Source organism: Phocoena phocoena, chromosome 19 (assembly GCF_963924675.1).
Source record: "Phocoena phocoena chromosome 19, mPhoPho1.1, whole genome shotgun sequence".
NCBI lineage: Eukaryota > Metazoa > Chordata > Mammalia > Artiodactyla > Phocoenidae > Phocoena > Phocoena phocoena.
In genome coordinates this window covers 16,653,268-16,680,085 of record NC_089237.1, presented here as the reverse complement: position 1 = coordinate 16,680,085, position 26,818 = coordinate 16,653,268, and the positions used below count along the sequence as shown (strand labels likewise).

At 35.7% G+C, this 26,818-nt stretch overlaps 1 protein-coding gene across 3 annotated transcripts in view; it reads right to left on the bottom strand.

Annotated features, from left to right (window-relative positions):
• The window catches only part of NSF (N-ethylmaleimide sensitive factor, vesicle fusing ATPase), a 158,373-nt gene that overhangs the window by 39,210 nt on the left and 92,345 nt on the right, over positions 1 to 26,818 (bottom strand). For all 3 annotated transcript variants that reach the window (XM_065897813.1, XM_065897815.1, XM_065897814.1), the window contains exons 10-15: positions 17,550 to 17,715; positions 16,371 to 16,445; positions 15,998 to 16,185; positions 9,486 to 9,581; positions 5,925 to 6,081; positions 2,704 to 2,837 (exon numbers count right to left, since the gene is read on the bottom strand). In XM_065897813.1, the coding sequence (XP_065753885.1) occupies positions 2,704 to 2,837; positions 5,925 to 6,081; positions 9,486 to 9,581; positions 15,998 to 16,185; positions 16,371 to 16,445; positions 17,550 to 17,715 (816 nt within the window). The remainder of the gene's footprint in view (positions 1 to 2,703; positions 2,838 to 5,924; positions 6,082 to 9,485; positions 9,582 to 15,997; positions 16,186 to 16,370; positions 16,446 to 17,549; positions 17,716 to 26,818) is intronic.

The following is a 26,818-nucleotide window of genomic DNA, read 5'->3' as shown; positions in this document are numbered from 1 at the left end:
AGCTATTAATTTAACATAATATTGAGATAAATTTAATGACAATGAAAAAATTTCATATTAAGTGAAAGAACCAGGTTTAAAACAGTATGTCCAATGTGATCCCAGATATATGTGTGTGTGTATGTGTATCTGAGTAGAGAAGAAAATAGAAGGACAAATATGGGCTTTATTTTCTTCTGTATCCTTTTCTGCATTTTCTAAATTATTTTTGAAATTGGGAAAAGTTACATTTTGGGGGTGGGAGGGAAGCACTTAAAAGGAAAGAAATGTCTTCTCCCTAATGATAAAGAATTATAAATTATTTGTGCTTTGAAAAAAAAATCTTTCCATCTTCACATTAAAAAAAAAGAAGGGAAGAGAACAATGGTGGGAGGGAGACTAGAATTACTAAATAATGGCATTAATATTTCATTTTCAAAAGCAAACTGGAAGACTTAGCACCTTTAGATGGGTTTGAGCCCTCAGGCTTTTGTCAATCTATCATTAGGCAACAATGTGAAAGCTATTTGCAGGGAAAGATTTTGCAGTATTTCTAATATATTTCTAAGACACCTATGCTTCATTCTTTTCTCTGTTCTGTTCTTTAGTCACAAGGCATAATATTTTTCCCCAAGGAAAACCCAAAAAGTCTTAATATGAATTTATTATACTGTTGAAGCAGAAATGATTTTTGTGACTTTAAGGGTACAAGGATGATCCAGACAGTGAATCATGAATCCAAACCATTTCAAGTAAGCTTGTATAGACACTTATTTTTATACACCTTAGCCTTCTACTCATCTGAAACCCTACCTTGAAAGGCTTCAACAATTTAAAGATTAAATCATAAGTTATTAAGCCATTAATTTAACCATTTAAGCCTCCAAAATCAGCACATATTACCTTCCCCCCTCAAGTCAATTTGCAAGAGACTGAAATAATAAAAATGATAATATCTCACACTTGCAAAGCAGCTTTGATGTGCAGGAGCCTAAAATACTTCAAAAAAAAACTTTATAGAAAAAACCAGGACCATCCACCCACATCTCAGAGTACATGTGAGGTAGAAGCTGGCAGCTGGTGGAAAGCAGTGGAGTAATTTACCATATGCACAGAAGACGACTACTTTGAACAAGTATAAGGAATAGATGGAGTTAGGAAAATAGAATCAGTTGTTCAATTAAATGCTAAGTTCAATGGCCACCAATTCCAAGGGTTATTTAAATTTTCAACAAAAGTGGTTTAAAGGTTCCCTTTAAAGGGAAAAAGACCAAAAAATAAAGAAAAGCAACCCCTACCTACATTAGGGAGGTTACTGGTCCTAGTGATTCTGTCCAGATTTTCCTGGGAAGGATAGATACTACAGGTCTCACTTCAGACACAGAATAAACAGACTATGATATTTAAGTTCTTGATCTACAACATTTCCCTCGCTTTCACACTCAACTTCAAAGACCTTACGCAGAATATATTTACGTTGACGTTTTGGTGTGGAATCCTGTTCCAAGCTCCGCCTCCTCTATCCATTTCAAGCAATCTACACAAATGATTTTCTGCTACCTGCACAAACATGAGACTAACTTCTCAAACTTATATTTTTTTGGAGTCTGCTTTTGAAAGAATGTATTTTCCTCTTCAATCTCTTCCCTAAAGAAAAACTAAGGTAATTCTATCCTACATCTTTATAAAGTGAGGGCCTAAGAACAAGGTAAAAGAACATCTGAGCTGTCTTTACTAGGCAGCAAGCCCATTCTCAAGATTCTTTCCCCTCATTCTGATTTTCTCACATCTCTTTAACTTACAGTAAGTTCTTATTTATAAAAGATCAAGCATGAAAAAAAGGATTTAAGTAAAATAAACACTTCAACTAAATATATAAAAAATAATCCTTCTTCACTGTCTGGGAGTATGCAAAATCAGAATATCAATAGAAATTAAGTGAGGTGAAACAGGCATTAAGAGTGTTCAGCACTGATTTTTTTTGTTTTTGTTTTCTGTTTTTAATGAGCAACCACCTACTATCCTAAATGCCTTACATGGTACCTGCTTGAATGTAAGAGCGATGAACCAGACGATCTTAGAGTTCTTTCAGTGCTAGGATTCTATGTTGTTCTAACTTTCACCAGTGGTTCAAAGCAGCTGTATTAAGAAGGTGACAAATGGCACTTGGAGAAAGGCAAAAAGACAAGGACTGCACTAAGTCTGCCAAGCAGACTGATTACTATCTAATATACCACCATCTTTCTGTAGGGGTTTTGAGAATATCTTTCCAATGATACACCTCTGTTCTTTCCCAAACTATACAGTCAATTTAATTGACCCTAGTCTGACTTTTTACATTGATGAAAGAACTTAAAAAATCCTAAATGAATTTGCTCCACTCTACTCAAACAATCTTAACTGTGATCTTTCAATCAAGACAATACAAACTTAAGAAATGAAAATTAGTCATAATACACACTAAACAAAGCATAATTTGGAAGATAAGGATACTCTACTAAAAATGCATTACAAAGTTAAATACTATGTCTAAAACAGTTGCTGTTTCCCACCAAATTCTGCTGATAATTTAATTCTACTTGAGAAGAACATAACTGCCATGGCATATATATATACACACACAAGGACAGATATATATGTACATGTGTACGTACACACACACACACACGCGTGCACACACATCTAAGAGATAGGAAATTAAAATGAAAGTAAAAATCCTGATACCTTCTTCATGGCCTGACACTTGGCTGTCTCAGAAAAGCCAATCATCTTATCAGGAGAACAGATCTTGATGAAGGGGAAGTTGGATTCCTCTGCGATCTTTGCAGCCAAAGCAGTCTTCCCACTGTGAGGAGGACCTGCATAACAATACAAGCAAGTCAGGGGAAAAAAGCCAACCTAAGCAGAGAGGAATAAAACAAGTTTAAACTTTTATCCACAATGTACTGAGGCCTCAACTAGTTGCTCATTAACATTTCCTGACACAATTTCATGGCAGACATGTTTTCTCTTATTTATTAGCAACCAAATTTAATGAACTGATTAGCACTTCTCAAAAGTATATTGAAATATATTACTTCTTTCTTTCTCACATAACCTTAATCTTTCAAACTTCTGGCTAAATATACAAAATGCAAGCGTTTTGCTTCTTTAAAAAGAAAGAGAATGCATTCAAATGCATATCAGTACCTATGTTATTAGTTCTATCAAATCATTTGTCTGACAAAAAAATACAATCTTCTTAGGAGGTGATATTAGGGGCAGGGAAAACTGCCTTATTAGAAGCAAACGTGACTTAAAGAGCTAGGAAACTAAAGACTCAGGTCTTCTCATGAAAGCAACCAAAGCTACAAACTTACTTATATTTAGACATCTCCTCCTTCCCTTCTGTGTAATAAAAGATGTGCCCTTCTTCCAACCATAAACTGACCAATCATTCTTTCCCATCTTCTCAGGAACCTGACATTATTATTATTTTTTTTAATTTTATTTTTTATACAGCAGGTTCTTATTAGTTATCCATTTTATACATATTAGTGTATACATGTCAATCCCAACCTCCCAATTTATCACACACACACACACACACACACACACACACACACACCACTTTCCCCCTTGGTGTCCATACATTTGTTCTCTACATCTGTAAGGAACCTGACATTATTGACTGTACCCTCTCCCCAATATGTTCCACCCCTCCCTCTTGCCTGGAGCCTTACCAACGGCATTTAAACACACTCTAGTCTACTGACAGTTTAATAAACAAAACAAAAAAAACCTCTTTCTTGACTTCACTACTCTGCCTTCTCCCTTCGAAATGGAACCTCCCTAAATAATCATTTACACCAGCTGCCTTCACTCTTCACCTTCCATCCATCCTCAAACAAACGCTATGGCTTCCGTTGCCATTACATGGGACAGGCTCCCATCAGGGTCACCAATGACTTCCACGTCACCAAATCCAACACTTTATCTGTTGGCCTCTCAGGAATATTTGATACAACTAATAACTCTCCTCTTTATTTATTTTTCTTTTTTTTATAATTAATTTTTATTGGAGTATAGCTGCTTTACAATGTTGTGTTAGTTTCTACTGTACAGCAAAGTGAATCAGCTATACCTCTCTTCTTTCCTTAAATACTTTTCTTGGCTTCTGTGACAGCACATTCTCTTTTTCCCCCCTCTTACCTCTCTGGTTATTTTTGCTCAATCTCTTTTGTCAACTGTTCCTGCTCTACTTAGTCCTTAAATGTTGACACACCTCAGAGATTAGTCCTAGGCCCCCCATTTCTTCTCAACCTACCCTTTCTGTAAGTGACTTCATCCACTCCCATGGATTCAACAAGTCTACATACTGACAACTCATGAATGTATACTGCCAGCGAGACCTCTCTTCTAAGCACTAGACCCACATATCCAGTGGGCTACTCAACATTTCCCATTCAATTATCCTATAGGAACCATGAACTTAATGTGTCCAAAACTGAACTCATGATCTTTCTTTCTGAAATGTACTTCTCCACTAGCGTTCCCAGTCTTGGTAAACAATAGCATTTACCAGCCGTGAATACCAGAAACCTGGGGATCATGTTTGATCTCTCCCCATTTTCAATCTACTTACTATTTCTAAGCTTCAGCTTCCTTATCTACAAAATAGGGATAACAGCAGCATCTGCCCCCACAGGATTGAAGTGGGGTTTAAATGAGAAAGTATATGTAAAGTGCTAGTAGACTGACTGGCAAATAGTTAAGAGTTCAAAGAATGTTAGCTTAATTATGCTTAATAATTAATTAATCATTATTATAATTATCATAAAGTCTCTTTTATTCTCCCTCCTAAATATTTCTCAAAATGGTCTACATAACTCCATCTCTCCTACCACTACAGTACTTCAAACCATAATCAGCTCTCATTAAAACTAATGCAACTGCTTCTCACCATTGGTCTTTCCTGTGTATTTTTGCCACTCTAATCCTTTCTCTATCACAAAGCAGTCATGATGTTTTGAAAATATAAATCTGATCATGTCACTTCACTGCTTAAAATCCTACAAACGGCTCCCCACTGCCCCCTGGACAGAGTCTAAATCCTTAACATGGTCTACAAGGCTTTGCATGAACTGGCTCCTGTCTACTTCTCCAGTCTCATGTCTTAGCCAATCTCCCTTTCTGGTTCAGTCTCCTTCCAGCCCAGGGCTTTTTCACACGCTGGTCCCTCTGTTTAGAACATCTTCCGCAGTTACTATGCACGCCCAGGTTCTCCTCGTTCTTTAGGTCTTGGCTTAATGTGTTTCTCTCAGGGAGCCCCCACCCCTAGCCCTTTGGAAGGGGCTGGATTCCCCTGTCATGTGGACTCACTGAACTTTTCTGTTGTTCTACTAATTATAACTATAAAAAATAATTGGTAGAATGTCCTTCCTTTTTTGTCTACTTGGTAAAATCCTAACTGATCCTACAAAATCTAAATTGAACACTTTCTTTGACCACCCCTGGGAAAAATGACTTGCATTCACATACCCTTACACACATACATGGTAGTTAGGTATTTGTTTACATGGCTTTTTTCATGACCAGACTCAACTCTGTGAATGTCTTTGTGTCTCCAGCAACCAGTTCAATGCCTAAGACATAGTAAATACTCAGTGAATATTTTTTTAATTGAATTGAATATTATGTGGTATCATAGAGTCTATTAAGTAACATAGAAATTTAGATACAATCTTATAAGAAAACTAGTTGCTATCATTCATTAGTAACATTCTAACCCAAGAAGATTTAAATTCGTGGACAATACTGGAACACAGAATGGATTGTTATTTTCAAATCATGAACAGGTTTAGAACTGAAAATAATTCATTTTTCTGGAATGTGCTAAATGGCTTTGTAAAAGTGCTTCTTTTTCTTTTTTCAGCTTTTGATGCTATCACATCATTTTTTCTCACCTTCCAGAAGGACGCTAACCAATGGTGTGCGGTCACTGTTTTTAGTCTGTTGGACCAGCAGCTCCCCATCTTCTAGAACTCGAGTAACTGGATCACCCCATTTGATGATACCATTCATAATGTAACTTGCATAATCCTCTTGGTTTGTGCCAAATGCCTATGAAGGAAAAGGACAGTTTAAAGCATTTTCAGCGTCAGTATTAAAAATTAAATATTTAAAGGTATAAAGGATGAGTAATAATTCCTACATGCTAGGGCTATAGCAATATCCCATATTAATATAAAAAGCCTGAAAAGAAAAAAAAACTTTTATAATTTCTCATTTAACTTTTTACCCAATTGGAGCAAAAACTGCTTCACGTGACTTAATGGAATAAAAAATATATTCTAGGCTCAGATTCTGTGAGGGCTCAAGCCCTCGCAATCCCTGAGAAAGGGTATGTTCCAACGTGCTTGTTTCTATAAGGAGTACATGGGTTGTGGCCTTCTGTCAAGAGCAAAGAGAAAGAGAGAATATGGATTTAGAAATTAGAAACAGTTGGCTCAGCACACAAAGATACTATCCTAACACTGACTGTAGGTGTCAGATATTAAAATGGAAATATGAAATGGTAATGAGGAGATCTTGTCCACATACACTTGGTGGTAGGGGATATAAGTCGAATCGCACCAAAAGGTAAGTGTGTGTGTAAATGTAAGATTTAGAACGAGCTAGAAATGAGCAGAGGTAATGAAGATTGAAGGGTTAGGGAAAGGAAAGAAAAGCAATTGCTATATATAATCATTTCATTTGTACTATATATTGGGGCATAAATCACAACCCTTTTCATTTTCAACTTCTAATCTCAAATTGTAACGCCCATCAAACCAGCTACCAAAAGTAGTTAAAAACTTTAGTACTTATTTACTTAATTGAATAGCATTTCCACAAGGTTAACAGGAGAAGAAATGGGTAGGAAAATATAACCCAATGTAATGTAAAGCTCATATAGCTTGACAATTTCTAATTTAAAAAAATTATCACAACCCTCAAGTCAAGTTCTCACTCCCCAATGTCTGGAATAACTTTAACAGTTCTTTAGAACTTGCACCTAACAGAAAGTCATCCTTTGTAATACTGTTTATAAACAGTATACAGTGGTCTCATCACTCTATTACTTTGCCACCAAATCATTTTTCAGACCACTCTTTGGTCCTTGCATACACTAGTGCTTTGATTCCTGAGTACAGAGTAAAGTTCTTATTCCCTGGTCTGAATATGGTAAATGCAGTGGCTGTGTAAAAAGTTATAAAGGAAGAGCCTAATAAATACTGGTTGGAAGGCTGTTGTAGGAAATATGTAGATTGACTGGCTTTTGTCTAACAGCACTGAGATACATGAACCAGAAAACAGTGACCCTCCCAAGCTATATAGTATGTATGAGTCATCCTTACTTATCCTGTCATTTCAGTTTTTGTTTTATTCCCCAGACCCCTGGAATAAATAAAAGTTACTGCTTACTTAACTAAGTTATCTTAGTTGCCCCTTTCCTTGTAGCCAAATTACCTGCCTTGAAAAAATTTTAAGATAGATGAGTTAGGCTGGGCTCTAATATTTTTGGTAACTATTATGAATAATAACAGCAAAAGATTAAACCATTTCCACTGCTGAGTAACTTTTGAAAAGTCAGTTAAAAGTCAGAATAGTCATAAAAAAGCAGACAGGGGGCTTCCCTGGTGGCATAGTGGTTAAGAATCCGCCTGCCAATGCAGGGGACACGGGTTTGAGCCCTGGTCTGGGAAGATCCCACATGCCACAGAGCAACTAAGCCTGTGCGCCACAACTACTGAGCCTGCGCTCTAGAGCCTGTGCGCCGCAACTACTGAAGCCAGTGAGCCACAACTACTGAGCCCGTGAGCCACAACTACTGAAGCCCACGTGCCTAGAGCCCATGCTCTGCAACAAGAGAAGTCACCACAATGAAAAGCCCGCACACAAAAACGAAGAGAGTAGCCCCCGCTCGCCACAACTAGAGAAAGCCCACGCGCAGCAACAAAGACCCAACGCAGCCAAAAATAAATAAATAAATAAATAAATTTTTTAAAAAAGCAAATGGGCTAAAACAAGTTGATTTTTGTCTTTAAAGGAGATACTTGCAACAAATAATTGTTGTCAAGGATATATAAAGAACTTATACAGATCAAATAAAAATAAACAATACAACAGAAAAATAGGCAAAACACATGAATGGCATCTCACAGAAGATACTCATATAGCCAATAAACATATGGAGAAATACTTCATAGGTAATCAGTGAAATGAAAATCAAGACCAAAATGTGATCCCATTTTACATCCAACTGAATGGCAAAAAATAAGTCTGACAATACCAAGTGTTGTAGAGGATGTAGAGAACAGGATCTCTTTTACATTATTGGGGGAAGTGTTTATTGGTTCAACCACTGAAAAAAACAGCTTGAAAATCTTAGTTTGAATTGTACATTCATATACCCAGCAACCCAGCAATTTAATTCCTAAACATATATCTAGGAGAAACTCATTCAAGAATGCTTTAGCAGCAGTTGTTTGTAATAACAAAAAACTGGTAATGTTCCAACTGCCCATTGACAGGAAAACAGACAAATTGTGTTAGTCACACAATGGAAGGCTATTCAGCGATGAAAATAAATGAGGCATAGCACAATCATATAGATGACTTGATAATAAAATACATAATAAAATAGCAAGTCTCAAAAAATCAATACATACCATATTTTATTTTACACATTGTAGACTAATGACAGTATGTCATGAATTAAAGATTAAGGTTAATCCAATTCTGTGCACCCAAGGTCCATTGAAGAAAGAAAAACAACATACACACCTTTTTAAGGTTCTACAATTTGTTTTTGTATTAATATAGGACTCCAAATAATGGTTACTCAAACATGAGTGGTTGTTTTATAGAAAAATGGGTTAATGACCTTATAATGTATTCTAAAACTCCAACTATGACTATTGGTTTTGAGTATATTTTAAGAAAATTGACACCTTTTTAAAAAAGGGCACTGAAAATGGTTAAAAGTTTTAGAAACTATAGCAGCTAGAGGAACTGGAGGTATTGAGCAAGAAAAAGGGATGCCTTGGAGGAGGGTGGGGAAAGGGAGAGAGAAAGGAGATGAGAATTACTTTTAAACATAATAACTAACATATGAAGGATGGATGAATTAGGATGAATTTAGGTTTCCGTAGCTTCAGATTATATAAGAACTAATGAGAAAACTATTTCTAGTTCAAAACAATTTAAGAATAATTAGAAAGTCTCAAAATTGAATGGTCTGCCTTACAAGATGGTGAGCTCCCTATCATGAGAAATATTTCAGTAAGTCTTGGTTAATTACCCAGCCATCAGAGTTACTGAACAGATGTTTCTTATATTGGACAGTTCCAGTACTGAGATTTTATGATTTTTTAAAAACTACATGTGATATAACCTTCCAAAATATTGGGTAAAATGGCACTTATTTTTCCCCTGAATTATTATTATTTTTGGCTTATACATCACTCAGTATTCATACTCACTGGTTTGATATCATTCTCCAAAGAAGCAAGGAAGTCTCCTCTTGTCACCTGCAGGCTCTCTGCTTTCTCCATGTCCACTTCCACTTTAGTACTGGCCTGATTAGAAATGAAAACAAAACCTTAAGGACTTCCAAGATTTAAGAATATTTTCAGCCTAAGAATATAACATGAGGATATAAAAGGCATATTTCCACAGACAAAAAAAATCTCTCTCAAATTCACAAACATACACACACACACACACACACACACCCCTACATATACATATATTATGCCTTTTGCCTGAACAACTCCACTTCTAGGTGTTTATCCCATGAATATACTCACAAATGTGCACAAAGTTATATGTACCAGGATATCTACTAGAGTAATTTGTAATAGCCGAAGACTGGAAGCAAATTAAATGTCCATGAAGAGGGTACCAGTCAAGTAAATTATCACATATCTTTACCAAAGGACACTGGATAGAGTTTTTTTTTTTGTTTTTATTTTTCAAAATGAGGCACGAGGAGGAGAACCTATATAGAGAGGGTCTCTAGGAACAGTGGTTTTCATCCTCGGCTGCCTATCAGAATAACGCCTAGAGTCTTTAAAGATATATACACACACACCCCTACATACTTATATAGATGCCCAGCCCCACCCTGCAGGATTTTTGATTTAACAGGTCCAGCAGAGGGTCCATGCATTTACATTTTTATAAAGTGCACAGGTGGTTCTGATGCTCAACCAGGTCTGTGAACCATTATTCTAGGAGACCAAGGACCTACAACTTTGATTTTTACTCATACTCTCTGCTTGAGAATCTATGTGCCAGCTCCAAATATTCTGCTTATTGCACCTGAAGCTACCACTTAGAACAGACATCTGGAGAAACATCAAGGCCTTTATCAGCACTTGGAGCTGCCTGGACCTGATGAGTGATTGAGATACCAACACACTTTTTAATGTGACTGGGCTCACTCCCAATAGCACAAGGCAAGTGAGTCTAATTTTTAAAATGGTACTATGGGCTTTAAAAAAAACATATCTTCAAAAAAATCTGACTACAAAACCAAAGCATGTTAAGCAGTATCAACCTTCCAAAGGTTATTATAAAATATGAGTCATGTTCCTTTAGGAATGGACTGCTGAGACAAATAAAATGACAAACATTCTGTAAAACTCAGCCTTATGGGACAAAAAGAACTCTGTCAGAAAACTAGATCAAGATGGCAAACAGAACACTTCTATTTGTCTCCCTTCCTGCCCCAAATCCCATGAAATGACAGAAAGTGAGAGAGAATGGTTAAAAAGCATGGAACATGTATCTGGAAGTTTTAACACTGATCTAAGAGGAGTCTCAGAAGGAAAGAAGAGAAAGAATGATAGAGAAAAAAACAATAAAAGACAGAAGAAAAAAAATTTCTCCGGCTGAAGAGAGGTGTATCTTTGCAATTTAAAGGTTTCAATGAGTGATCAGGGTAAATGAAAAGAAACCCACATCTGTCTAGACACAGTGTTGTAAACTATCAGAACACCAAAGGTGAAGAGAAATTTCTAGAACCTTTTTGAGAGACAAAAACAGGTCACCTGTAAAAGGAACCAGAATAAACACTAGAAACTAGAAGACAATGTAACCATGTCTTCAAAAATCCATCTGGCTATCTATCTATCCTAGAAAATGATTCTCGTATGTACACAGGGAGGCATAGGCAAGCATCTTCATAACAGTGTTATGAAATACTATTATGATTTCCTTTTAGAGTGAAACTGAATTCAAATGACAGAAACATATAGCAATATGAAGGGAAAATCTTGTCTATCTTTCAGCATTTGCTGAAAAATATGACAGATTTCAGGACTGCAGCTGGTATGAACCTTGCATTTTTACTACTAAGAAAGAACTCACCCAATGAATTAAAGTGAACTAAGATGGCTGGGGGACAGTTACTTTAGAACAAGTTGTTTTTAGACACTCCAGGAATTTCAGAAGTCACCTAATTGTAAGTAATCAATACTACAATGATAAACCTTTCATACCTATTCATTAAAATAAGTTTAAGGACTTCTCTTGGCTAACTTTTACTATTTTGTCAAAATCTCAAAATGTTATTTAAAAAAATCTACAATTCTGAATTTTTACTCATTCAGAAAACCTTTTCTTATTTGTCTGAATTAGTGTGATTTTTTCTGCATTTTATTTATAACAGCTAATCAATATGGAAGAGGCAACATCTTTCAGCTTATACCTGCAGAAACTAATAAACTTGTATTTCAACACTAGCAAATATCCAGTGGTCACACTTAAATTTCATAACCTTTTAAATCTGACCTTTCAAAGTTCTTATCATTCCTCTTAAATTAAGGGTAGAATGACCTTAATCATTCAAAATTCTACAGAAAATAAAAAAGAATTTTATTGAAATTCTGAAAACATAAATCAGCTTTGATTCAGTTGTAAAGTGTGTGTGTTTGTGTGTGTGTGTCCTCAATTTATTTCCTTACAACAGATTAGAGCAGAAGAAATTTGTGTTATCTTCTCTACCTGAAGCAGAAATTCCTTTCAAGCTAAAAACAACCAAATGTCACATGAATTTTAGTTGACCACAAACATGGATTCAAGCACAAGTGACATGCACATCAGGTGTTCATGACTAGATTTTCCACTTGCTTCAAAAAACCTGAAAGAACAGTTTAACAGGGAAGACTTGTTTAGTTTATTCCACCTGACTTTGTTTAAACCTAATTCTTTTGAAAAGGAAGCAAAATAACACTAATAATGGCTTTTTTCTTGGCCATGCCAGTAGACTTGCGGGATCTCAGTTCCCTGACCAGGGATTGAACCCAGGTCCTGGCAGTGAGAGCACCGAATCCTAACCACTGGACTGCCAGGGAATTCCCAATAATGGCTTTTTATAATACAAACAAAGAACATCATAATAAACAGATGAATGTTGTGTATAAGTTCTACACCAACTGAGGCACTTCCACAAACAGTATTTGATTTCATTTTCACAAAAACTTGATGAAATAGGTAGTTATTTCCCCTTGACAAACCAGAAACAAAAAAAGTGAGAAGAACTGTAACACATAACCATACCTTCTGACTACAAAACTTGTGATTTTTCTACCGTTTCTCATTGCCTCGTGTGTAAATAAATCCAATACATGCTTAAAGAAAGCATGTTTCTTGACAATGGCTTAGAGACACTTTGGGATAAGATTATTGTGATAAAAATGACAAATGACTAAATAAGATAAAAAATCCAGTGGCTAATGCATATGAAAAATCTGATACCTAATAAACTAGCTATTGTGGATTATAGTTTCAAGAAGCACTGATGTGGTCTGAGGTGAAAGATCGGTATCGTGGGGAGCAATTTTCACATCATTTATACAATTTTTCTTGAAGTCACCGTCACTTTTTCTAAGACATTTCTTATGACAAGGAGAAAGAATGGATGAATGAAATGAATGGGTCCATTCTATAAAGGACCCAATACTATATTTCCCACACTATCCAGTCCTTTGGCATTCTCAATTTTTTTGTTGTTGTTGTTTTAATGCAGTAGTACTAGTATCCTCCTCCCCACTGGGCCTCCGGTATTTTAAAGAGGTTTACCATCTTGTCTAAAGTGGCCTCTTCCATTATGGCATTCTTGAGCTAGAACAAAGTCAGTTCCATTATGTAGGGGAATTATGGCTTTATGAGTTTGATACAGAATACATATTTACTAATTTAAAAAATATTTACTAAACAGCTACCATATTCTCAGTATTAAGACCTATATGAAATACTGTGGGAGATTCAGAAATGAATAAGATATGGACTTAAAGTCTACAACAGGGGTTGACAAACTTTTTCTGTAAAGGGCCAGATAGTAAATATTTTAGGCTTTGTGGGCCATGCAGTCTCTTTTGCAAATACTCAACTCTGCCATTGTAGCATGAAAGCAGCCACAGACAATACATAAATGAACAAGGGTGGCTGTGTTCCAAAAAAACTTTATTTATAAAAACTGGTGGTTGGCTGGATACGGCCCATGGGCCACAATTTACCGACCCTTGGTTTAAAACCATTGCCAGGGTATACCCGAATAAAACATACTCTACCTGACTGTTCAGGCTTTTACTGTTTCCTGCGTGAATTGTTATACAAGTTCCCCTCTCTTGTCTTATGTCACCAACTTCACTCCCCTAAATACTCCACTCGACAAAGCTGCCAGAGTGAGCTTATGTTTTAACACTATGTCACTGCTATTCTTAAAACTCTTCAATGGCTTAGCACAACTCACAGAAAAGAAGTCCATACTTCTTAGCACAGTATAAAAGGCTCTTTGTGCTCCATCCCCTGCTTTAGCCTCCTGACTTATCCCCTACGTCTCTTTCTACCTCCCCTTCCCTACCTTTTATGCTGCAGCAGTACTGAATTACTGTAACACACCATGCTGTTTGTGTGTCTCTGTTCCTTTGCATATTTGTTCTTTCTACCTAAAATGCCTGACTCCATCAGGAAACATCCACCCAGAAATTCCTCTGTGAAGGCTCCTCTCACCGGACAAGCTGACCACACCTGACACCTTTTCACTTCCTTACCCCATATGTACTTTCTATTACTGCATGTGGCGGATTAGACTGTGAGCTGCTCAAGGGTAGGCAATTGGAGCATTAACCCCTAGTACAGTGTCTGGCACACACTAGGCTAGATAAATCCACTGATCGAAAGTCAACAGAAGGTATTGTAAATGATGCGTTACTATTTCTTTTTTTTCTTTTTGGCTGCACTGTGTGGCTTGCAGGATCTTAGTTTCCCCATCAGGGATTGAACCTGGGCCACCGCAGTGAAACCACCAAGTCCTAACTACTGGACCGCCAGGGAATTTCCAATACACTACTAGTTCAAGAAGGAATAGAACATACCATTCTTGAAAGGGAGAATGAGAAAAAGTTTGAAGAAAGTGGTGGTACATGAGCCAGGTATTGAAAAGATAAGTAAACATAGAGGGTAAATGTTCTCAGTGAAGAAAAAAAAAAAAAAGAGATAACAGCAGAGAAGGAGAAAAATACATTAATATCTGATGACTGGTAAATATTCAATATTTTAGTTTGGCTAAAGTGTATTGAGGGCTTCCCTGGTGGTGCAGTGGTTGAGAGTCCACCTGCCAATGCAGGGGACACAGGTTTGAGCCCTGGTCTGGGAAGATCCCACATGCTGCGGAGCGGCTAAGCCTATGAGCCACAACTACTGAAGCCCATGAGCCTAGAGCCCGTGCTCCGCAACAAGAGAGGCCACCATAATGAGAAGCCTGCACACCAAAACAGAGAGTCCCCGCTCGCTGCAACTAGAGAAAGACCGTGTGCAGCAATGAAGACTCAACACAGCCAAAAATAAATAAATAAATAAACAAATTTATAAAGTGTATGGAGAATAACCGGGAACACATCAGGAAAGGCCAATTTAGGGTCAGATCTAAGAGGACCTTAAAGACCAGACTAAGACTTCTGTACTTTGTTCTGTAGATCATGGTGAGTCACTGAAAGTTTCTGAAGAATAGAATGCTGTGAAACAGGAAGGTTAATCAAACAGAAGACAGGTGGTGGCAATGAGAACTGAAAGATACTGCCAAGATAGAACTGACAAAATTTGGCAAATAACTTGATGTAGGACACAGTAGAGTGGTAGAAATCAAAGATAATCTTGGAGTTTTAAGCTTGGAAATTGGGATAAACAGGGAAGTAGGAGCAGGAAGGAAAGTAGTAAGAAAAACAACAACAAAAAAGTGAATTTGGTTTTGGAATATTAAATTTGAGACCTGATAACATATCCAGGTAGAGGTATTTGGTATAAATCTGAAAGTGAGAGAAAGATACTTTCAAGAGATGAGACATAAATTTGGGAGTCATCTAACTACAGGTGATAAGTAAAACCTGAAGAGAAGCGATGGTAAAGGATCAAATGCACTTTATCAAATTTTATTTACCAAAATGAAAGTATCCTTTGTATGTATTTCTACCAAAGTATCAATAACATTATTGTATTAATTTGCAAACATATCCATTTCCCTGACTCTCTACTCCTTGTGGGAAAAGGTCGTGCTTTATTATCTTTGTGTCTCCTGCTTAATACCTTGAAAATAGCAGGTATTCAATACATTTACTTAATGAAGCAGCCCCCGTAATTCTAGCATGTAGAAAATCCAACTTCCTATGTCATGATACAAGTCAACACAGCACAAATTTTAAAAAAATTCTTCAAAATCTTCATCTTCACGTGTCTGTATCAAATGGTGGCAACCTAAGGTAAATGGGTCAGTGGTTACCATGGGGCAGATGCTACCATTATCTTTTTTCCAACTACTCGGAAGATTTAGCAGTTGACAATTAATCCCTATACCTTTTACCATGTCTATTCTCCATCAAAAGTCAGTATTACCCTAGTCCTTAGTATGCTTGAAAGGAAAGAGAAAGAATACTGGCATGGTATTTACAGGGCTGCAGACTCCTAATATACGGTAGTTGATTTCACTGACCTTTATGTGTCTGTTCATAGCAGTGGACTGCGCTGCTCGCACCAGACCCTCGAGCTCAGCACCGCTGAAGTTCTTGGTCTCTACGGCCAGTTCTTTTATGTCTACATCAGCAGAGAGCAACTGATGCCCTCTCATCCTTGCTGTGTGGATGTGAAGGATCTGGAGTCGGCCTTTCTCATCTGGTAAGCCTGATAAAATTGAAAATAAAATAGACATTATTATAATCTTAATGTTTTTCTTATAGGTACTCAAGCGTGTAAATACCTGCTTCTGATACACAACTTTTCTAACAAATAGTAAGTTATATGACTTTGCTCCTGCTAATGAACTCTAATTACACTCCCCTCCCCCAATCAATGACAGATCTATTTACCTATCTCCATTTTAACTTCCAGTCTTCCAGGTCGAAGGAGAGCCTCATCTATGAGATCTGGTCTGTTGGTCATTCCTGAGCACAGTTGTTAAAACAAAACAACACACAAATTATCAGAATTCAAAAATAAGATAAAATGCCCCTTCAGTATGTGTAAGAATAGCAATTTCCCTGACAAGCTAAGAGGACATTTTATAAAAGTCAAATAGAAAAGCAGTCATTTTCAAAAATATCATTTGTTCTCGACCTAATGAAAATACCTGGGGACTTTGCTTTAGTATTTCACTACTGTACAGGCCAGTGGAATATAAATGTAATGAAATCTTCAAATATTTAAAAAGAAAATTTTAGGTTCAGAGAAGGTAAGTAAACTATCAAAGTGAGAGAGGGGCAATGTGAACATGATCTGTCTGACCCCAACATCCCTTCTCTTTTTTGTAGGCCAATGGTTTTCAACCTTCATAAACGGCAGAATTTTTGTTTTGTTTTGTTTTCAAAGTCATCTTAAGAAGAACTTCAGTACATAAAGCAGTTAAAAAGATAAGTTATAATAGGGATGCATGATCTGAAGCTCAAACCCTGGCCACACAGACCCTGAAGTAGCTCTGAGGACTCCTGGAGGCCTACAGGACCCAGTTTGAAAACCACTGCATTACATCGTGCAGCCTTTTTCACCTGTTAACTATAAGTTTAAAGCCATGAGTTGGGACTTCCCTGGTGGTCCAGTGGTTAAGAATCTGCCTTCCAATGCAGGGGACGCGGGTTCAATCCCTGGTCGGGGAACTAAGATCCCACATGCCACAGGGCAACTAAGCCCACATGCCACAACTAGAGAGAAGCCCATGTGCCTCAACGAAGAGCCCACGTGCCGCAACGAAAGATCCCACATGCCACAACTAAGACCCGACGCAGCCAAAAATAATAAAAAATAAATTTTTTTAAAAAGTGAGGAGTTTTATTAAAAGAAAAAAAAGCCATGAGTCACTAAAACCCATTTTTCATTTGTCCTATTAAGGCTAGACATTAAAATAGTGAAATTCTTCAATATCACTTGATTCTAATTTGGGAACACTGGCAAAATAGTATAATTACAAGCTACACAAATCTGAATTCAGAACCTATGTATCTAATGTTTTTGAAATCATAGTACCTTTTTTTTTTTAAACCAAGCAAACATACCAATGACTAAGATGTTGTTTAGTTGCTCTACCCCATCAATTTTGGACAGCAACTGGTTGACGACAGTGTCATGAACTCCTGTGCTACCAGCCATGCTCCCTCTCTGTTTGCAGATGGCATCAATTTCATCAAAGATGATGATGTGCAAACCACTGTTAGCACCAAGCTAGTAAAAGAAATAACATTAAAGATCATAATTTGAATATATTATTAAACAAACTAATCAAAAGAGCAAAACAAAGCTTTCTCGCTTTTTGACTAATAAATGTAGCCAGTATAATCATGACTGCTGCCCTCTCAAAGGTGTTGGAACTGCAGTCTCAGAATTCTGCAAAGTGAAAAGACATTCCAGAACCTCATATTTAATAGACATAAAACGAAAATACACATTATATACTGATGAAAATGAATAGTCCATCATAACTAACTATTCATTCACACACATTTCTTATCTCACTCTTTGAAAGAAGAACTGTCAAGCATTTCTTAAGTCAATGAACGGCAGCTCCCTCCCATTTTCCCTGAGTTTTGGTGAGAGGATAGCCCCCAAAGCAGTAAGTTTAATATTTGTCATACTATATAGCTGAAGAGTAACTCCACACAGAGGTGGACTGGGAATTGGGCAAATGGGAGAAGATACTGAACTTGATTCATATTCAGTTATATCATATGAAAACAGATTGCTTCTTCTGAACAGTAAAGTGAGAACAGAGACAAAGTTTATAAAAAGAACATGGTCAAGCAGATGCTGTTTCTTCTACATAGTGATTTGTTTTACTTTGTCAGATATAGAGTTATCATTAAAAGAAATCAGTTTATATATTTTGAACTTTTAATAGATGCAAATACTTTTAAATGCCAATAGTTCACTAGGTTAAGTTAACATGGACTTTCTAGCAATTTATATTTAAGTAATTAAGCCTCTTGTTAGGAACCAAACGGGGAAGTGCATTGCAGAGATTTTTTTTTTTTTTAAACAAAAACCATTAGGGATTAGCAAAACAAAACAGGTGAAAATGAACATAACCTAAATATGACAACATACGGATGGTATAAATGATGGGCATAATGAGATTCAAGATTAGATATGGTTGGTATTCACTAAAACTCTGGCAAGGATATCATTTTTTCTAAAAAATAGATTTAAAAATTTTACTATGACAGTATTAGATGTTAACTGAGCAAAAGTTATAAAATAGAAATAAGTTAAAAATAAACTATATTATATTGCTTAAAGATTAATGCAGATTTATTTGTTTTAATTTTATTTTAATTAAAAATTGGAAACTCACTGCATCTTGCATTCTCTTGAACATTAACTGTTTTTTAAAAACAATTTAAAATTGTTATTTTGGGTTCTAATTGCAAAATACATGATCACTATAGAAAACTTGGAAAAAATACCAAAAGATGTAAAGAAATCTCAATCATCCAAAATTCAACTAGCTAGAAATAACTGATATTATTAATTTGGTACTACATAAAAAGTTTGTATCTCTTTTTTTCAGCCCAGATATTATCTTAAGCCCTTTCCCATGTCTATAAATACAGCTATACATTATGAGTTTTAATGGCTCCATAATATTTCATCATATGACTGGTTTCACAATTTAATTCCCCTACTCCACATTAATTCTTTACTGTCACATATTTAACAATTTCTAAGTTTTTAGTATCAAGAAGTTGTTGCAATGAACTTTTTTTTTTTTAAGAAGATATTGGGGGTAGGAGTTTATTAATTTATTTATTTTTGCTGTGTTGGGTCTCGGTTTCTGTGCGAGGGCTTTCTGTAGTTTTGGCAAGTGGGGGCCACTCTTCATCGCGGTGCACGGGCCTCTCATTACCACGGCCTCTCTTGTTGCGGAGCACAGGCTCCAGACACGCAGGCTCAGTAGTTGTGGCTCACGGGCCTAGTTGCTCCGCGGCATGTGGGATCCTCCCAGATCAGGGCTCGAACCTGTGTCCCCTGCATTAGCAGGCAGATTCTCAATGACTGCGCCACCAGGGAAGCCCGCAATGAACATTTTTATACTTAAATCTTTGACAATATGTATGATTACTTCATGAAGGCAAATTGTTATGTTAAAAGGTGCTTTGAGTATTTCAATGCTCTTGAAATAGGCTTTCAAATATTTTTCTAGAAAGGTTTTTATCATTTTGTAACAATCCTACCACCGTATATGACAGTGACTATCTTGGTATATCCTCGAAAGTAATGAATACTAGAAATTTTTTAAAGTAGTTATCAACTTGATGGATGAATAATGGTATTTTTCAATCATTTTTAATTGGCATTTGTCTAATTATTGACGAGGCTAGCACTTTTTAAAATCATTTTTTTACCATTGATAATTTTTCTCTTATTTGTTCATGTCCTCTGTACATTTTTCTGTTGGGATTTAATAATTTTTATTGATTTATAAAAATTATTTATATATTAAGGGTATTATTATATTTGTTATAAATGTTTTATCTAGTTTGCTATTTGTCTTTTAATTTTATTTATGGTATATTTTTGATAAATGGAAGGGTTTTAAAAAATGTATTTTTACTATTTAAACAGCCAACATTATCAATTTTTATTTTTATGATGTTTTCCATTACTTTTATCCTTAAAATCCTCTCCCATTACAGACGCTGGTAGTCACCTACATTTTCTTCTCTTGTAAATTTTTACTTTACATATAATTCTTTAGTCTATCTGGAATTTTATTTTTGTATATGGTACAAGTGAAGTAAGAATCCAAGTAATTCTTCAAAGAGTTAACTAACTGGTCCAATATTGTTGACTAAATAACCTTTTCTTCATTGACTGAGATGCCATTTCTATCAGGCTTTATATTTTCATATATGCTAGACTATTTCCAGCCTATACTATGGACCATAACAGTGGCTTGGGCAAGCTCTTACCCTCCACACATTCTTCTTTTTTATAACTGTCTTGGCTACTTTCAACCATGTTTACTTCCTTACGATTATTAGAATCATTCTACTAGAGCAAAAACAACTTTCTCCAATGAAAAACAAACAAAAAAAGTAAAAAGTAAACAAAAAAGCCAAGCTTTGATTGGAATTAGATTCAATCTCTAAATCAGTTTAGGAAGTACTAATATCTTTATAGTACATTCAGTTCTTAAGAATATGTCTCCAATTATTCAAGTCTTTTACATCTCCCAATAAAGTTTTGTACTTTTTGTCATACTAATTCATTCATAACATTCCTAACTATTTATGTTTTTTGGTTGCAGTTGTGCATGGGATTTTTATATTATATTTCAAAAACAGTATATATGAAGAAATATTAATTTTTGTATATTTATTTTATATCTGGCTACTTAACTTTCTTCTAACATCTAAGTTTTTTTAGTTGATTCTTTTGAATTTTCTAAGTAGACAATCATATTACCTGCAAATACGACTTTGTGTCCTCCTAAATCACAGGTATACTTGTTTTGGGGTATGAGAAATTATTCCTGAACAAAGACATGTAGAAGGAGAAAGAGAGGGCCTAACAGATAAGAATTTAGAAGCATGCAGGGCCACTTGAGCAAATGACTAAGAGGCAATCCGGGCCCTATAAAAGGGATAATAAAATTTACCTAACGTGAGAAACAAAAGTTATAGTACTATCACAACAGGGAGCAGGCCTTTCTATTGAAACTCTCTCTCTCTCTCCCTCTCACACACACACATACACACACAACTGCAAAAGCAGAATGCTCTTTATGTAAGATGATTTTAATCCTGACTTTAGGATGGAAACAGAGAAATACGTAGTTGGAAGGTCAGTGAGAAACAATGGTATGTAAATGAGGTAAACAGAATCTGTAAGAGAGTTTTGGTGATGGGAGTAGTGATGACTAAAAAGCCAAGTCCTAGGTTTGGTTACTGCCTGCAAGTAGAAGGGGAAGTAACAGCAAAGGTAAGAAATTATCTTGTAGTTATGATAAGAAAGCTGTAGAAGGGAAAAGATGGAAGGGAAAAATTTTTTTAAGTTTCTACCATAAGAAGATTAAAGAGTTAACAGGACACCTAATTAGAAATGTCCTCCAGAGAATAAGATATAAACTGAACAAAACAGGTGAGAAAGATAGATCTGAAAGTCATCTACAAATGGTAAAGAAGAGTATAGTAGCAAACTAGATTCTGTAAGAAGATGAATCATATAATTAAGCTGGAGGCATATAAAAGCAAGATAGATTCTGGGCTACAACACCAGAAGATGACTCCAATAAAGGCAACCCAAAGGAAAAAGGATCAAGCAAACATGACAAAGATAAAAGATGAAATGTTACATCAGAAGTAGGAAGAAAAACAGTTCTAAAAATGACCTGAAGGAAATTGGATTGGATCTAAAACACATCTGAATATATATTAAAAAAAATAAAAAACAGATAAAACACTGTATGATCAAGCAATTCCACTCCTTGGTTTATAGCAGCTCTACTCATAACTGCCCCAAACTAGAACCAACCCAAATGCACTCTAGTGGGTGAGTGAATAAACAAACTATGGTACATCCATAAGATGGAATACTACTCAACAGTAAAAAGGGATGTTTGATACATGCGACAACTTGGATGAATCTCAAAGGCAATATGATGAGTGAAAGAAGCCAGTCTGAAAAAGAAGAAACTGGTCATAGTTGCATACTATGATCCCATTTATATGACACTTGAAAAGACAAAAGTATAGGGATGGAAAACAGATCAGTAGTTACCAGGAGTTATTAGCAAAGGGACAGCATGAGGGAATTTTGGGGGCTGATGTAAATGTTCTGCATGTAGATTTTGGTGGTGGTTACATGAAACTATACACATGTTAAAATCTATAAAATGGTACACTAGAAAAGTTAGTTCTACTTCATAATAATAAACAAAAAATAGATACAGTATCTTATAATACTTACATTTTATTATTCATTATTTGGAGTACTGTTCATTCTTTAATGCATTCTTATGCAAGATGATACTCATGTGTTCATTAAGGTTCCAAAATTTAACTAAGTTTCATTATATTTTTTCCTGAACATAACTTACAAATTGTTCTCTTTCCACAATTGTTTTAAAACTAAATTAAAACCTGAAAAAATTAACTTTATTTCTCAATTACTGTCATATTTATTGAACAGATGTCTGATGATAAGTGATAGCTTGTTGCTTAAAAAAATTTCAACACCAAAAACTATTCACCTTTCCATCTGTAGAGAAGACCGAGAATGAAGAATTGGAACTACAACCTTAGCTTTGCCAAACACTTCTATATAGTAGAGCATTAATGCTTGCTGTCTTCAAGGAAAAACTAGGACACTCCTGTTTGTGACTAAAAAGCTGTGAGATTCTACATTATTTTTAGAAAACATTTTTATTCAAAGTTGTCTGTCAATACAGCATAAAACAAAAAGCTGTTATAATGTATGAATTTTGCTATCAATGTGCCTTATGTTACCACTGGAATCATGACTTCCTTCTCAGTCGAACCTCAAAAATCATCTATGTGGAAGGGAAGCCAGAGACAATAAGGATACTGTGCTTGATTTAATGATCACAGGAGCAATCTTCCCTAAACATAATTCAGTACAATTCTGACCTTTTCAGAACCTTGCTAATCTTATGACTTGTCATCAGGTCCCTTCCGCCAACCTACTGAGTATGATAACATCAATTTCTACAGGTGTGTTACTTAAATAAAGGCAAGTTCTTACTGCAATAAATTACGAATCAGGTAAGGAAGATGTCAAGATTAATGTTCACAGATTAATATAGCTGAATTATCAATAAACCCTTTACCAAAGAGTTTAAAATTCCACAGTGCAATTCTCTTCAACTCACTGACTTCTAGCTCTGTTCTTACCATTTGCAAAGTCTTCCCCCATAGAAACAGAGCTGATGCTGTTGAGCCCCTGGCAACAGCCTTGGAAAATGGCTGTTCTATATTTAGCTAGTTTGACCTATATGCAAGTGTTCATCTTTGTCAGCCTGGACTGTCCAGAATCACAGAGGTGATGCTTTTCTTTATTATGTAACACATATATACTCTCCATGGGGTCATTAACCGAATATACCAAGCCTTTCTGGATGTAAGGATTGAGAAAAGTATATCAGAAAAAGCTGGCTATGATTAATATCTACCTAGAAATTCTTTGCCAACTCAGTTTTATTATTAACAGTGTCATACTTAAACTGTCTGCAAGTTTAAAAACAGCACCAAAGATACCTATGCAGCCATGTGGAAACTATCACAACAGATTTTATAAAATGCTTCTCACCTGCACCTAATAATTTAATCCTCAGTATACCATTAGGGTCCACTTGAAAAACAATTTCAGTGTTTAATTTTCACTGTTAAGCAGTTTTAATTATTTATAAAGATTGATATCTCATGACTACGTTTTTTCTAGAAGTATTCCACAGGAACAAAACGGAAAATATATATTTTTAAAAACAGAAAAAAAACTCACTCTATCTTGCAATTACTGTATGGGTCCACTGGATCTTTTTATAAATCTAAGATATATTATACTATTTCAAAATTCTAGAAATTATGTCATCATTACTCATGTTGGAAGATCCCACATGCTGTGAAGCAAATAAGCCCATGTGCCACAACTACTCAGCCTGCACTCTAGAGCCCGCGAGCCGCAACCACTGAAGCCCACGAGCCTATAGCCCGGGCTTCGCAACAAGAGAAGCCACTGCAATGAGAAGCCCACGCACTGCAAGGAAAAGTAGCCCGTGCTCGCCACAACTAGAGAAAGCCCACATGCAGTACCGAAGACCCAATGCAGCCATAAATAAATAAAGTTAAAATGATACTTTAAAAAAATTAGATTGGGGCTTCCCTGGTGGCACAGTGGTTGAGAGTCCGCCTGCCGATGCAGGGGGACGCGGGTTCGTGCCCCGGTCCAGGAGGATCCCACATGCTGCGGAGCGGCTGGGCCCGTGGGCCATGGCCGCTGGGCCTGCACGTCCGGAGCCTGTTCTCCGCAACGGGAGAGGCCACAGCAGTGAAAGGCCCGCGTACCGCAAAAAAAAAAAAAAAATTAGATTGGCCATTCTAAAAGGTGTATACAAATCTAAAAATAAAAATATTTTGCAATTATGGAGTGCCTGGTGTCCATCCCATCTTCAACAAAATTATAAGCCAAAGATTTTTTTTAAAACTCTTCAAGTATTGTCTTGACGACGCAAGTAGAAGAACAAGAAGTAATGATAAGCTATAATCTATTAGAAATGTATTTGAAATTTAGAATCAGTGTACAACTTCACGCATGACAACTGATGAACAGTGAGTTACATACAGAGGCTCCTGCGCATTTTGGGTATATATCTATCGATCAATCAGTAGATATCTTCAAACCCAGGAAAATATGGAATAAAAATTTGGTTTGCTATATTTAAGCTCTATTAAATATTTTAATAGTCTCTACTTCCCTTTATTTTTGTTTGTAAGTGATCTGTAATCAACTTAAAAACAATTTTTAAAAAGAAGTTCTTTCAACCCAGATAGTAAATGGTAATGACTATTTTTCTTGGTATTCTGAGAGGTAAAAAGATATCTGAAACAAAAAATATTGTAGTATTAGGAACGAATTGTAAAAACGAATTGGTTCTGGGACTGTCTGAAGAGTTGAGATCAGTTATTAGACTTGCAATAATATACCAGGATGCAATGGAGCTGAGATGGCTAGAGATCTGAATATGAACAAGAACTTAATGGGATATAGGGAAGCAGGGGAGAAAACCACCTTGTGTAAAACTGAAATGATTAAGCACCCAACAAGTAGATTTGAAGCAGTAGAAGGGTTGTTATAAACGCAATGCTTAAAATTTATTTTTACCATCAACAAAAATAAGAAAAAGTAGGAAATGACAGGATAAATTAGATTTAATAAAGCTTACTAGATTAAAAAATAGATATTATGTTTCTGGGTGTTATGCATATTGATCCATGTAAATCTGTTATTTATTTTAATGTCTAAGATGATATTCCATTTCCTACTGAGAAGAATCAAGATATTTCTAGCTTTCCCCCCATTGCATATAGTGTGGCAATCAACATTCTGGTACATGTCATTTGGTGCACAAGTGCAAGAGTATTTCTCTAGGGTAGCTGTCTTGAAGTAGAACTCATGGGTCATGAGGTTTGTGCATCTTCATTTTTGTAAGATGTCAAATTAATCTGCACAATACTACTATTTTTCTAATTTATACTATGACTAGTAATGTATATGAAGCCGTTTCTCCATAACCTCATCAACTTCTGGCATTATTGGCCTTTGTAAATTTTATCAGGTTGTTTATAAGGTGATTTCTCTTTTATTATGCATTTTCCTGAGCATTGTTTCATCTGCTTATCGTCAGTTGGGTTCTTCCTCTGAGAAACTGCCTATTCATATCCTTTGCCAGTCTTTTAAAAAAATTGTGGTGTTTGTCTTTTTCTTACTTATTATATAGGAGTTATTACAGAGAATTTATTATAGAGGAATACCAATTTTTTGTGGATTATATGGGTTGCAAATATCTTCTCTAGTTTGAGACATTTGTATCCAGTGTAATTTGTCAGAGAGAATTTTCTTTATATTAATGTAGCCAAATAAACTTTTTTTTCTTTTATGGATTTAATTTCTATATCTTATTAAGAAATTCTTCCCTAGCCTCAATTCTTAATGCCTTTCCCTAGTTCTCTTCTAAAAATTTTCTCTTGTAAGTTTTAGTTTTGTTTTTCGCAAATCTATTTTGTAATTCTGTATGAAGCGAGACAGGGACTGCATTTTATCTTTTTCCAAACAGAGAGCCAATGATATCAGTCCCATCTTGGAACAGTATATCATTTCCCCTCTGATTTGTATTGCCACTTTTCACATAACAAGTTCTTCCTGTGTTCCTCTATTTCCATGGTCTGTTTTTTCATGAATATATAAAATTGTTTCAATTACTATAGGTTTCCAGTAAGTCTTGATATCTGAATAAGTAACTTTTCATTATTCTCCAAAATTTTCATGACTCTTCAAGCATCCAAAAAAAAAAAATGTCAAATTCCAAAGAAGTCCTGTTAGACTTGACTGGAAAAACACTGAACTTACAGATTAATATGGGCAGAACTGTCCTTTTTATGATAATGTCAGGATTCCCATGTGAAAATGTTCTATCTTACCATTTATTAGCTCTTGAAAAAAGATTTTCAAAAATGTTTATAATTTTCTCCTTTAACGTTCCTGTTAGATTTAATCCTAGTTATCTTATCATTCTGAATGCTATTCTAAGTGA